The following is a 12,327-nucleotide window of genomic DNA, read 5'->3' on the forward strand; positions in this document are numbered from 1 at the left end:
ATATATTATAACTGATTTATAAAATTATGTTATTATAACTGATTTATATAATTATAGGATGTTTTTATTATAACTTTTATGATCATGTAATAAATTGTATAACTGGCTGTAGTTAATCAGTGTTAACTAAGAGTTTTCATTTGTAAAAATAAAATTTTAATTAAATTGAAACTATTTGAAGAGAGAAACAAATGTTATCAAATTAGCAAACAATCATACAGTAATGCATATTATCAAATTCAGCACACGTAAATATGCAGGAATGTTTTGGGTTCTTGTCCAAAATTCCTCTATATTAAAAAAACAACAAAAAAGTTGTACGACGTACGTACTCGTGATGGAAAGAAAAATGTAATATTCTAAAAATCACATAAATTTATAAGTTATATTTGTAACTAAGAAAATCAAATTGTATGAGTCAGTGAGAAAGAACTGTCTCGCGTTACCATCTTGAAGAAACAAATCGGGATAACTCAAGAATAATTCAAACTTACTAAATCAGCCTTGTAATACCTACGATTTCCCATTAATCGCTTAAAATCATTTTAAAATGATTTTTTATAAGAATAAAAATACTTGATCAATTTACATAATTTTTCGAATATGACCCTTTCTTTCCATCACCGGTGTGTACAACATCATAAACACTTTTCTGTAGTTTTTTTTTTTAAATATGGGGGGGGGGGTCTGACAACCACAATGTTTCGGTCGTCATAGGTTGTAGAATTAATCCAAAGATAATTGGATAACGATCCCTCCCTCCTAAAAAAAAAAAAGAAAAAAACGAAATAAATACACACATTGCATATTTTGTAAAATAATAATTGATTAAAGAGATAAAATTATTATGTGAACCAAATTGTTGCAACAAAAAATATCAGTGCGTGCAAAAGAAAAATGTTTTGGATGCCATCATTTCTCGATTTAATCAAAAGAGAAAAGTTAAAAAGTTAAAGAGATACGAACTTATAAACGGAACACAAATGTGCTTGTAAACTTGTAAAAAACGTAACACATAAATCTGCTTGCATACTTGTTGTAAAAAGCGAAACACTAATTGTTGAAAAAAAAAGCGAACACACAAATGTGCGTGTATACTTGTTGTAAAAAACGAAACACTAATTGTTGAAAAAAAAAGCGAACACACAAATGTGCTTGCATACTTACTGTAAAAAACGAAACATACAAATGTGTTTGTATACTTGTAAAAAAACGAAACACACAAATGTGCTTGTATACTTGTTGTAAAAACCGAAACACACAAATGTGCTTGTATACTTGTTGTAAAAAACGAAACACTAATTACTGAAAAAAAAAAACGAAACTATAACTGTGCTTGTATACTTGTAAAAAACGAAACACACAAATGTTCTAGCATACTTGTAAAAATGAAACACTAATTGCTGCAAAAAACAAAACAAAAACAAATAAACCATGAATGTACTTTTAGGGGAACCTGGGGCAAAACGAGATACTTAAGGGAAAAAGAACTGTCGAATCAAAGGTAGCATTGACATATAAACCATATTCTTTGTATTGAACATTCAAAGTATTGGAAAACAATGCCACAACAAAAAAAGATGAGAAATTATTTTCAAAAGAAATACAGATGATTTATTCAGATAACTGTATTGTCCCGTTTCCTCCCAAGCTTGGGGCAAAACGAGACGGATCTTGGTCTGAATAAGTCAGTCTTCACAGAGCTCACAAATGAAGATGGGGGTCTTGTTGCATTCGTCTAGACCTGCACAACTGTAGTGTGCCCATTTCCTACAGTCCCCTTGACAGGCTGCCCAGCTTTCTGCACTCTCAGAGTACAGTCCGTCACAGTACAAGCACTGTGTATCTTCTTCCTGGCACTGGCTCTGGGATGAAGAAAGATGTTTTCTGGCTGAACTGACACCTTTGCCTTTACCCTTGGTTTGAGTCTTTGACAGCACCTTTTCCTTTTTCTCCATCAGAGACTTTTTATAGGGAGAAGATGTGATAATAGCAGTCTTCCATCTCTGCCGCGACACTCGTTTAGTAATTTTTGCTTTGTGGAAGGGTATGAGGGATTGTGGGGAAATGCCAAATACTGATTCCTTGTGTTTTTGTGGTGTAGTGGTAAGGCTGCAGGCTGAGGTGGTGGGAAGGTTGGAGGCTGAAATGGTGGCATTGCTGGAAGTTGAAGCAGAGGGAGGCTGGCGGTTGAGGCAGGGGGATGGCTGGAGGGTGAGAGGGTGGGCTGGAGGCTGAGGTCATCAGCAACAACAGGGATATATGTTACTTCAGATGCAATGAAGTCAGCATCAGTAAAGATGCTTCTGTCCAAGGGCCATCTTTCTGAAGTCTTGAAGCCGTTGATTGTATTTAACATTGTTGCTGCCTGCAGGTATGCTCGACCAAAAAGGGTTGCGATTTGGAATTGGGTCACCACATGCCCTGGGTGTTCACACAATCAAATCCGAACCTGGTGGTCATAGAATGTGCTGAGCGGATTCATGAAAGCTACATCCAAGGGCTGCAGATGATGCGTGCAGTGTGGTGGAAGGCACAAAAGAATGACACCATGTTCTCTTGCAATGTCAATCAGTTCCACGCTTTTAGTGTGTGTTGCATGACCATCGACAATCAACAGCACAGGCTTCTCCTTTGATGCTCTGGAAAACTGTGTGAATTGTTTTATCCATAACGAAACACACAAATGTGTTTGTATACTTGTTATAAAAAACGAAACACGCAAATGTGTTTGTATACTTGTTATAAAAACGAAACACACAAATGTGTTTGTATACTTGTTATAAAAAACGAAACACACAAATGTGTTTGTATACTTGTTATAAAAACGAAACACACAAATGTGCTTGTATACTTGTTATAAAAAACGAAACACACACATGTGCTTGTATACTTGTTATAAAAACGAAACACACAAATGTGCTTGTATACTTGTTATAAAAAACGAAACACACACATGTGCTTGTATACTTGTTATAAAAAACGAAACACATGCATGTGCTTGTATACTTATTATAAAAAACGAAACACACAAATGTGCTTGTATACTGTCATGAAAACGAAACACTAATTGTTGAAAAAAAAAAAAAAAACGAAAGCATAAATATGCTTGTATACTTGTAAATATAATCACTATGAAAAAAAAAAAAAAAAAACGAAGGAAAAAAGGAGGTGGTAGCAGGGGTTTCTTGAGTTACTCAATTTTTTCGAGCAACACCGACAAGATGCTGCTGGTGAATTATATGATAATTTATATAATGACTTATTTAATTATATAATAAATTATACAACCATTTCTATAATTATATTACGTATATAATTAAATGCTATTTGTATTGTGATTTCTAATTGATTTCTATAGAAATGTTATTCCTTTATTTGATTTCATTGCAGATTCCTTCTCATCATGGTATATCACAGTATAATAAACAGTTCAATTAGTGCAATGTTTGTGATGCTTGTTGATTTTTGCCTTGAACAAGGCTACAACAGAGATGTAGGTGTGCTTATTCTTACTCTCCAAGCCGTGTTTGCAATGCTAGCCAGGTAAATAATACTTCCCATCATACCTAAATGTGTTTTGTTTTATTTTTACTTATTATGTCCCATTGGGTATTTGTTATATAAAACTATAGCCTCATTTCAACTTCTAATATTTTCATTTTCAGTTTATATATACATATCTAATATATTAAATATGAATTAATCAATGTTTGTTTCTGTATACATTTTAATTAAAATATATTTTAGTTCTGAGATTGAGTTATGTTTTAAAAACATTCTATTGTAATAAAGATACTTAGCTGTAATTGATAATTAACTGAATAAGTTACCCATCTTTTAGTTATCTATATACTTCTCTCGCCTCCTCTGTGTTGTTTCAGCTAACATCATCACTATCTTCTGTTTAACGTTTTTATGCTGGCATGTATTGGACAACTTTTAGAAATTGACTTTATTAGTTTCAAATCCATACTTTATTCGTCTTCCAACTGACACTACGACCTTGATTGTTCCATATCTACTAATTCAATAATTCACACTCATTCTTACAATGTGACCAAATCAACAAAATCTCCTTTTCTGCACACATCTACCTATAATATACTAGATTTAATTGGGGGAAAAATACAATAATGTAAAGTATTAAATCCTATTAAACAATTATTAAATTAAAAAATTAAGTTCACTAGAATGCATTTAGTTTCCATGTGAACAAGTCAGCCAGTTTAACCTTTTATTAATAGTTGAAAAGAAAATAAGAATGAATTACGCTGCAACGTTCGAAATTTGAAAAAATTCAAAAGCAAATTCTGTGCATTGTTTTTTTTGTAAATCTTGAATGGCTATGATAATTAAAAAAAAAATAGCATAACAAACAAAATCTTATTTGCTATGCAGAAGGGGAGGGTGGTGTCGTAAGAATCCCTAGGGATTTACTTGTTTTATTACTTATTTTATTACTTGTTTTATTATTTATTCCATTACTTGTTTTATTATTTGTTTTATTGTTTGTTTTAATATTTGTTTTATTATTTGTTTTATTACTTGTTTTATTACTTGTTTTATTATTTGTTTTATTATTTGTTTTATTGTTTGTTTTAATATTTGTTTTATTATTTGTTTTATTACTTGTTTTATTATTTGTTTTATTATTTGTTTTATTATTTGTTTTATTATTTGTTTTATTATTTGTTTTATTATTTGTTTTATTGTTTGTTTTAATATTTGTTTTATTACTTGTTTTATTACTTGTTTTATTATTTGTTTTATTGTTTGTTTTAATATTTGTTTTATTATTTGTTTTATTACTTGTTTTATTACTTGTTTTATTATTTGTTTTATTATTTGTTTTATTATTTGTTTTAATATTTGTTTTATTACTTGTTTTATTACTTGTTTTATTACTTGTTTTATTATTTGTTTTATTACTTGTTTTGTTTGTTTTATTATTTGTTTTATTATTTGTTTTATTATTTTTTATTATTTGTTTTATTGTTTTATTATTTGTTTTATTACTTGTTTTGTTTGTTTTATTACTTATTATTTATTATTATTATTTGTTGTATTATTTGTTTTATTGTTTTTTTTAATTTGTTTTATTACTTGTTTTATTATTTGTTTTATAGTTTTATTATTTGTTTTATTACTTGTTTTATTATTTGTTTTATTGTTTTATTATTTGTTTTATTACTGGTTTTATTATTTGTTTTATTATTTGTTTTATTACTTGTTTTGTTTGTTTTATTACTTGTTTTATTACTTGTTTTATTATTTGTTTTATTATTTGTTTTGTTTGTTTTATTATTTGTTTTATTATTTGTTATGCAGAAGGAGAGGGTGGTGTTGTAAGAATCCCTAGGGATTTACTTGTTTTATTACTTGTTTTATTATTTGTTTTATTATTTTTTTACTTCTTTTATTACTTTTATTATGCTCAAATGGAATTATAGGTAGGAATAATAATAATAATAATAATAATAATAATAATAATAATAATAATAATAATAATAATAATAATAGGCAGTTTGTGTGCAAGACGTGTAAGACAATCAAGATGAATGAGAACTCAGATGTGGAGAAAGTATATTTGGAATGTGAGTTTATTTAGGTGTTCAGAAGTTTTGTTAGTTTTGTGATAATATTGGAACACAGGAGGAACTGAATTTAGAAGTAGATGGAATAAGTTACAGGAACCTGACATCAGCAGAGGGCTACCGTAACGTCAGTGAGAATTGAGGACATGCGTTGCATATGAAAATGATGTGATGTATGTGTAATGTGAGTCTGAAAAATAGACCGAGAATTAATGAGTTCATTGGAAGATTATATCTAGACAGTATAGGAAGATGTGTACAGCACAGGAGACTTTGATGCTATGACCACATTGAGAGAGTGGATTCTTGAGTTAGTAGATGTAGAACAGTTGAGGTAGCAGGTACCGTTCGCAGAGGAAGGCGAATGGAAACATGGGAGGAAGTGATAAGGATAGACTTGAGAGAAAGAGGAAGAAATAAAGACATGACTTTTAGTTACTTTGGAAGTCAATTCCTTAAAGCTGTCCAATAATGATGATAATGATTATATTCCCTTTTGTTTATTCCAATTTTTTTACCCTTTCCTTTCTTTATTAGCTTTGACTGCTAGAGAGAGAGAGAGAGAGAGAGAGAGAGAGAGAGAGAGAGAAAGAAAGAGAGAGAGAAGGGGAATCAAGTTGTTTTTTTATCAAATCTAATTAAATTCCAAAACCGAGGAATATTTTAGCATATATTTTGCGTGATTAAAATACATAGGGAAAAGAGCCTCTGGGAAACAAACCTTGATTAACTCATCTTTAGTATAATAATAGATTGTATATTTCATTTTATTTCTTTGTAGAGGATTGGTTGGCATTTTATTACTTCTGCCACAATGGATCCGTCCACCACAGGTTGTCCTCTTTTTCATTGCGGGAACAATTGGCAGTGTCCTTCTGCTTTTGACACCACTTGCTTCTCTACAGTTCAATACCTTTATAGGCCTCATATCGCTTTGGGGTCTTTTTGTTGGCATTCGTAATGCTATAATTCCTGTGTTGTGTCTGCAGATTGTTGGCAAGGATCAATATCCAATTGCTCTTGGAATCTCGCAGACATTTATTGGCATTTTTACCATTATTGCAGGACCCATTGGAGGTGAGTACAAAATCTGGATCTGTTTTTGGACAATTATCAAACGTAGTTTCGTTTTTTTTTGTTTTTTTTTTTGTTAAATGCTTACTAACATAAAATCAACAAGGACATTTAATTACAGCTTTTGTTAGATTTGCTTTCATTTACAAAATATCGCATTATTTTATTTCACTGCTTCTATGTTATTGTACAAACGATGTTACATAATGATTTTGAATAACTTTGCTTCAATTTACATTATTTGGATTTTTCAAACTACTGTTCTCATCTTGAATGTTATTCTCGTTAAGACCCGTGACACAACCGATATAAATGCTTAGTAATAATCAATTCTAGGTGACAAGAGGGTGAAGATTGAATCCTCAATATGGGGCAACACTAAGCATAAAAATTATGAATAATTCGTATTATTTGGATTAATCGGACTACTGTTCTCATCTTGAGTGTGATTTTCACAACGTTTCGGTCAATGTAACCACCGACCTTCATACTCAAGATGAGGACAGTAATTTAATTAATCCAAATCATACGCATAACAAATCCTCATCTCAAAAATTCAGAAACGTCAATTACGAATAAGTTAAGTAAACATTGCAGAGCAAGCAAATCCTGTGGATTTTTTTTTTTCTTTTTTACACAGTGATCACCACTTATCAAGGCCCAGAAGGGTTATTGCAAGTACATTACGTTAGTGTGGAGATTTGATGAAGTGTTCACTTAAAGGGGCGGTTCATTAGGTATTTGTTAACGTTGGACTTGAACACATCCAAGTTGTAGTCCGGTGGGAAGCAGGCAGACGGAACAGAGTTCCACAGGCGTGCAGTTCTAAGAAAGAAGCTTTGTTCATGGAATCCGCGTTTAATAGCAGACATTTACCTGCTATTTTGGGTGAATGTCTACAGATTTCTCGATGGAAGTGCAGTTTCACACTTAAATATGTCATATCGATAAAAAAATGTCTATGCATTGGAAATTTTGTGATGAGGATTGATAGTTTGTATTATTTGGAATTTTTGAACTATTGTTCTCATCTTAGATATTATTCTGAAAAACTTTTGGGTGATGTAACTTCAAAGAACCCGTGGCATAACAACTAAAGTGCTAAGTAATAATCATTCTTAGATGACATTCTTCTCGAGGCTGAAAGTCCAATGCTCAACGCAGAGTGATACTAAGCATACAATAGCTTAAGATTTCTACCTGCACACTAGAGGGCAAACTAATTCGATTCAAAATTCCGTACAGATTTGCAAGTTGAACATCAAGATTCCGGAATTTGATAAGATGCATCTGAAGAAGGTTGGAAGTTACATCGGCCAAAATATTGTGAGAATAGCATTAAAGATGAGAACAATGATTTGAATGTGTTAATATTGAATCCTCAATATATTGGGCAATATTAAGCATACAAACATGAATAACTTGTTAACCAACGTTACATTATGCTTTTACAAATTATAGTTATTTAAGTGAGCTGCTGTTACAAATTAAGTGAGCTGCTGTTACAAATTAAGTGAGCTGCTGTTACAAATTAAGTGAGCTGCTGTTACAAATTTTCAAAACAACGGAAAAGTCTGAATTTCGTATGTTGATAAAGAGTTGCTTTCCGATGGAAAAATATACTGTTCATGCAAAGCAATTACTGTTCACTTACTATAGTCTAAGTTCTACAAGCATAGTAGTTGTTTCTACATATAAGCATCTGCTCTCAAAACAGCTAATTTTTCTTTGTAAAATCTAGAGAAAGATGAAAATTGACTCAGGTACTGGAGAGAATATATATTAGTTTTAGTTTAAATTTTTAAATTAAAAAAAATCAATAAAGAAAAATAATGTTTAAGTTATGAAGAGATGGCAAAATAAAAGCTAAAAATGTAAGGGAGATAAGCATATTTTTATCTTTATTAGCCTTATATACCTTTTCCGTCACTACTTGAAATCATCTCAATTGTAATAATCTTTACTGGAATAATTATTTTCATAAAGAAACTAAAAAGAATTACACTTCATTAGTGTAAATAACATACTGAAAGAATAAAAAGGAAGAAATTGCCAGTTAGTCAATATCAATTTGTTAGATGTATTGCTACTTAGGTCTAATATAAAAAATCTGACAAGATAACTTTATATATTAGATTATTACAGGTGTTGGCATTCTACTTGCCTTCATATGAGATTAGAGTAGCATAAAACACTCATTTTGATGTCTGAGTGAATGCGACAAGTCACAAAACAGCAAACATTTCAGAATAGTGAACGGTTTGTGATGTTGTAGTTTAACACAAAGGAAAGCAGGATGGCGACACTTGTAATAAGTAAAATCTAACATATGTGACATTTTAAAAGTTAGACCTAAATAGCATTTATGTTGACATGTTAAACTTTGATTCTGACTAGCCAATTTTCATTTGTTATTGTTGTACTATGTTATTGATATCCAGCATGATCATGTTGACACACCAGTTCTCATTGAAATTAAGCTATGTTAAACCTGTTCAGTATCAGATGCGTGACCATTTGGGAATACCAGGCGCTGTATGTAGAGGAACTTTGACATCTCTCTGCAAGAACTGCAAAAACCTAACAGTACCTCACGGGGATATACATGCGACTTGGGACCCCTTATGAATTTAATATTCCCTTGACAGTTTTTCCTTTAGAGGCATCTGCTTCAACATACTCGGGGTAAATGTCATACACACACACCATGTTATTGGCACTATAATTATGTATTTCGCTACAGTTTGATTAAAATAGTAGCGAAATTTACCGAATTTTCATTACTAATGATTACTATATTGTCCAATTTCTACTGTACACTCTTTAACCGTTATCCTTGAGTGGCCTCTTGGCCTTGATAATATGGTGATGCCTATGTAAAAAAAAAAAAAAAATACAGTATGTAGACCTGTTCAAACAGCTAGCAAAATGAAAACAATTTTCGATTATGGCTGAAAAATCAAAATCACCAAGAGGAGTAACTAATTTTCTTTTTAATGAAGATCATATAAAAAGTTGTTTTCTTTACAACTAAAATTTTATTTCTTTTTCTATATGAGTTTTTAAAATGTGAAACAAAGAAAATTAAAAATTAAAATGACTTCATTACATCCAGGGCAATGCTGGGTCGATACAGCTAGTTAAAAAAAAAAAAAAAAAAAAAAAAACTATCTATCAAAATCCACCAAGAAGATGAGCTTTCTTCTTTTTTTTTTTAACGAAAATGTCTCCTTTTATGAGATTGGGATTATAAGGAACCATGAAAGCAGATTTTTAATTGCAAAATTATTTTGAAGTCATAATATTTTGTTTCTTTTATATTTTTGTTTTTTAGGAATGATCCGTGATTTAACAGGGAATTATAGAATCACATTTATGGCATCCGGTTCGGTCAGTTTAGTAGCTTCAATAGTCGCAAGTGTTATGTATGTTATTTTCTTCACAAATTACTGCAAATTCACTAGGAAAAACACAGATGTTCCAGTATAAAAGATTCAACCATTATCAAAGGTAAGATATTTCTCTTGTTACACACAATATTTTTTTTTTTCATCTTAAAAAAAAAAAAGACTTTGATTTTGAAATTCGCTGGTTTTGCACACTCGCGAGTGTTTCACAATTTAATTTTTATTCGCTATGTCTGGCAAAGTTAGAGTAGATATCAAGTTGAGTCGAGTAAATATATTTAGTGGCAACTTTGAATACTTGAAAGTTGCATGAAAAAAAAACTACAACAACAAAAACATTAAAAATCTTCCTTTTTTTTTTATTGTAATCTCTATAATCCGTTTCAACAAAATCAGCAGATTATTTCAATCTGTGTGAAGCCTGCTTGGTCTTCTCTTGTTTGTATATTTTGCAGTTTATATTGAAAGGCAACTACAAATCTAACACTTTTTAATATTTATTTCCAGTCGGCAAAAGATTTTCAGATAATTACTTATTTAATACTTACTTGAAATACTGAAATTAACAAATGATTCAAGTGATTTCGTTCATTTTAAAAAAAAAAACAAACAAAAAAAAAACACTTTTATTTTGATCTGCAGCGTTAATCAAAAAAATCTTGTTTGATTTGAATCAATTTATTAGGTTTTCTAGAAATTTTGCATGAAATTATTTCACAATGAACTCAGAAAAATTACTAAGACAAATTTCGTGAAAATAAATATTATTCAAACAAAATATTTGATTTAATTTAATATTTTTTATATTCGATTTAAATCAGATTTCCCATTCAGCTTTCTAATTGTATGCAGCTTTTAGTCTTATTGTGTTAAATTTCATTTTTTGCCTTATTTGACTTGATTTTATATTTTTGCTTATTGGGCGCAATTTAATGTTTACCTTATTGAAATAGATTTAAGTGGTGGTATGCTGACTTTAAATGCGGTCATACAGACATAAATGATACTGAATGCTAAGGTCACTCAAATTTGGCAGTTTTCTTGAAATACATAAAAAAAGTCCACAAATTGGCCAATTGTAAATTGTAGTTACATTAGATAGCATAGGAGTTGAAGATATTAGAAAGTATTTTGTCAATGAGAAAACCGTGTTCAAATAGACTTTGTAGCCTCATAGGAGATGTCCTTTTTTCTTCCTTGCGGCCTCTTTCTCACAGAAGAGATGTAGCGAGTTTGTCTTTGCTTTATCGTTATTTTCATGGCAAGTACTCGACTGAGCTTCAATCTATGGTCCCCCTTCGCCAAACTTTCACAAGAAACATTTGTCTAGCTGAAAACACTATAAATAATTCCCCCCACTCTTTATCTGTGCCTAAACCTAAACGTAGATTCCATGAACAAAGCTTCTTTCTTAGAACTGCACGCTTGTGGAACTGTCTTCCGTTTTCCTGCTTTCCAGCTGACTACAATATGGTTGTCTTCAAGTCCAATGTAAACAAGTTCTTGATGAGCCGTTCCCCTTAAGTTAACAAATTTACTGAATTTCCATTACTGACAATTACTATATTGTCCAATTGACTACTGTACACTCTTTAACCCTTTTCCTTGAGTGGCGCCTGGGCCTTTATAAGTGGTGATGCCTATGTAAAAAAAAAAAAAGTGAGTATCACATTAATTGACTGTTGATCAAAAACAAAACTTATTTGACTATTCAGGCTGGTGAAACAACAGCCTGAATAGTCAAATAATTTTTTTTGCATCAAAATCTGTCAATGGATGAAACATGGATCCACCATTTCTCTCTAGAATCTAATCGGCTGAAAAAAAAGAGGCAGCCGATGAAATTTGTTCAAAATTACTAAATATGTAAACATCATCAAGTAGGGTTTTGACTTTCATATTTTAAGATGTTTATTGATTGTCTTGAGAAAAAAAGAACCATTAATAGCAAATATAGCACTATTGGTGTATTTGAAGGAATATTTTTTTTTTAATGGCTACAAATGAAGAAGAAAATTTTTTTCATTCATCAAGACAATGCAGCATGTCACAAGTTTATTGCAACGTTGGCAAAAACTACATGAACTGTACTTTGAATTGCTTCCTCACCCACCCTATTCTTCAAATCTGACTCCCAACAACTACTTGCTGTTTACAAACATCAAAAAATTGCTACAGGTAAAGAGGTTTCAATGAATTGATATTGAAAATTGCAGCATATTTTCACGCAAAATCATTTTGCAAAATCA

General features: G+C 30.9%; 1 protein-coding gene across 1 annotated transcript in view; it reads left to right on the forward strand.

Annotated features, from left to right (window-relative positions):
• The window catches only part of LOC145296058 (monocarboxylate transporter 2-like), a 166,654-nt gene that overhangs the window by 152,114 nt on the left and 2,213 nt on the right, over positions 1-12,327 (forward strand). Inside the window, exons 5-7 of the mRNA XM_080142125.1 lie at positions 3,394-3,546; positions 6,379-6,674; positions 10,006-10,181. Of these exons, the coding sequence (XP_079998251.1) occupies positions 3,394-3,546; positions 6,379-6,674; positions 10,006-10,160 (604 nt within the window). The 3' untranslated portion in view covers positions 10,161-10,181. The remainder of the gene's footprint in view (positions 1-3,393; positions 3,547-6,378; positions 6,675-10,005; positions 10,182-12,327) is intronic.

The sequence above is a fragment of the Euprymna scolopes genome, chromosome 16 (genome assembly GCF_053919585.1).
Source record: "Euprymna scolopes isolate OS-2025 chromosome 16, ASM5391958v1, whole genome shotgun sequence".
In the NCBI taxonomy this organism is placed as follows: Eukaryota; Metazoa; Mollusca; class Cephalopoda; order Sepiida; family Sepiolidae; genus Euprymna; species Euprymna scolopes.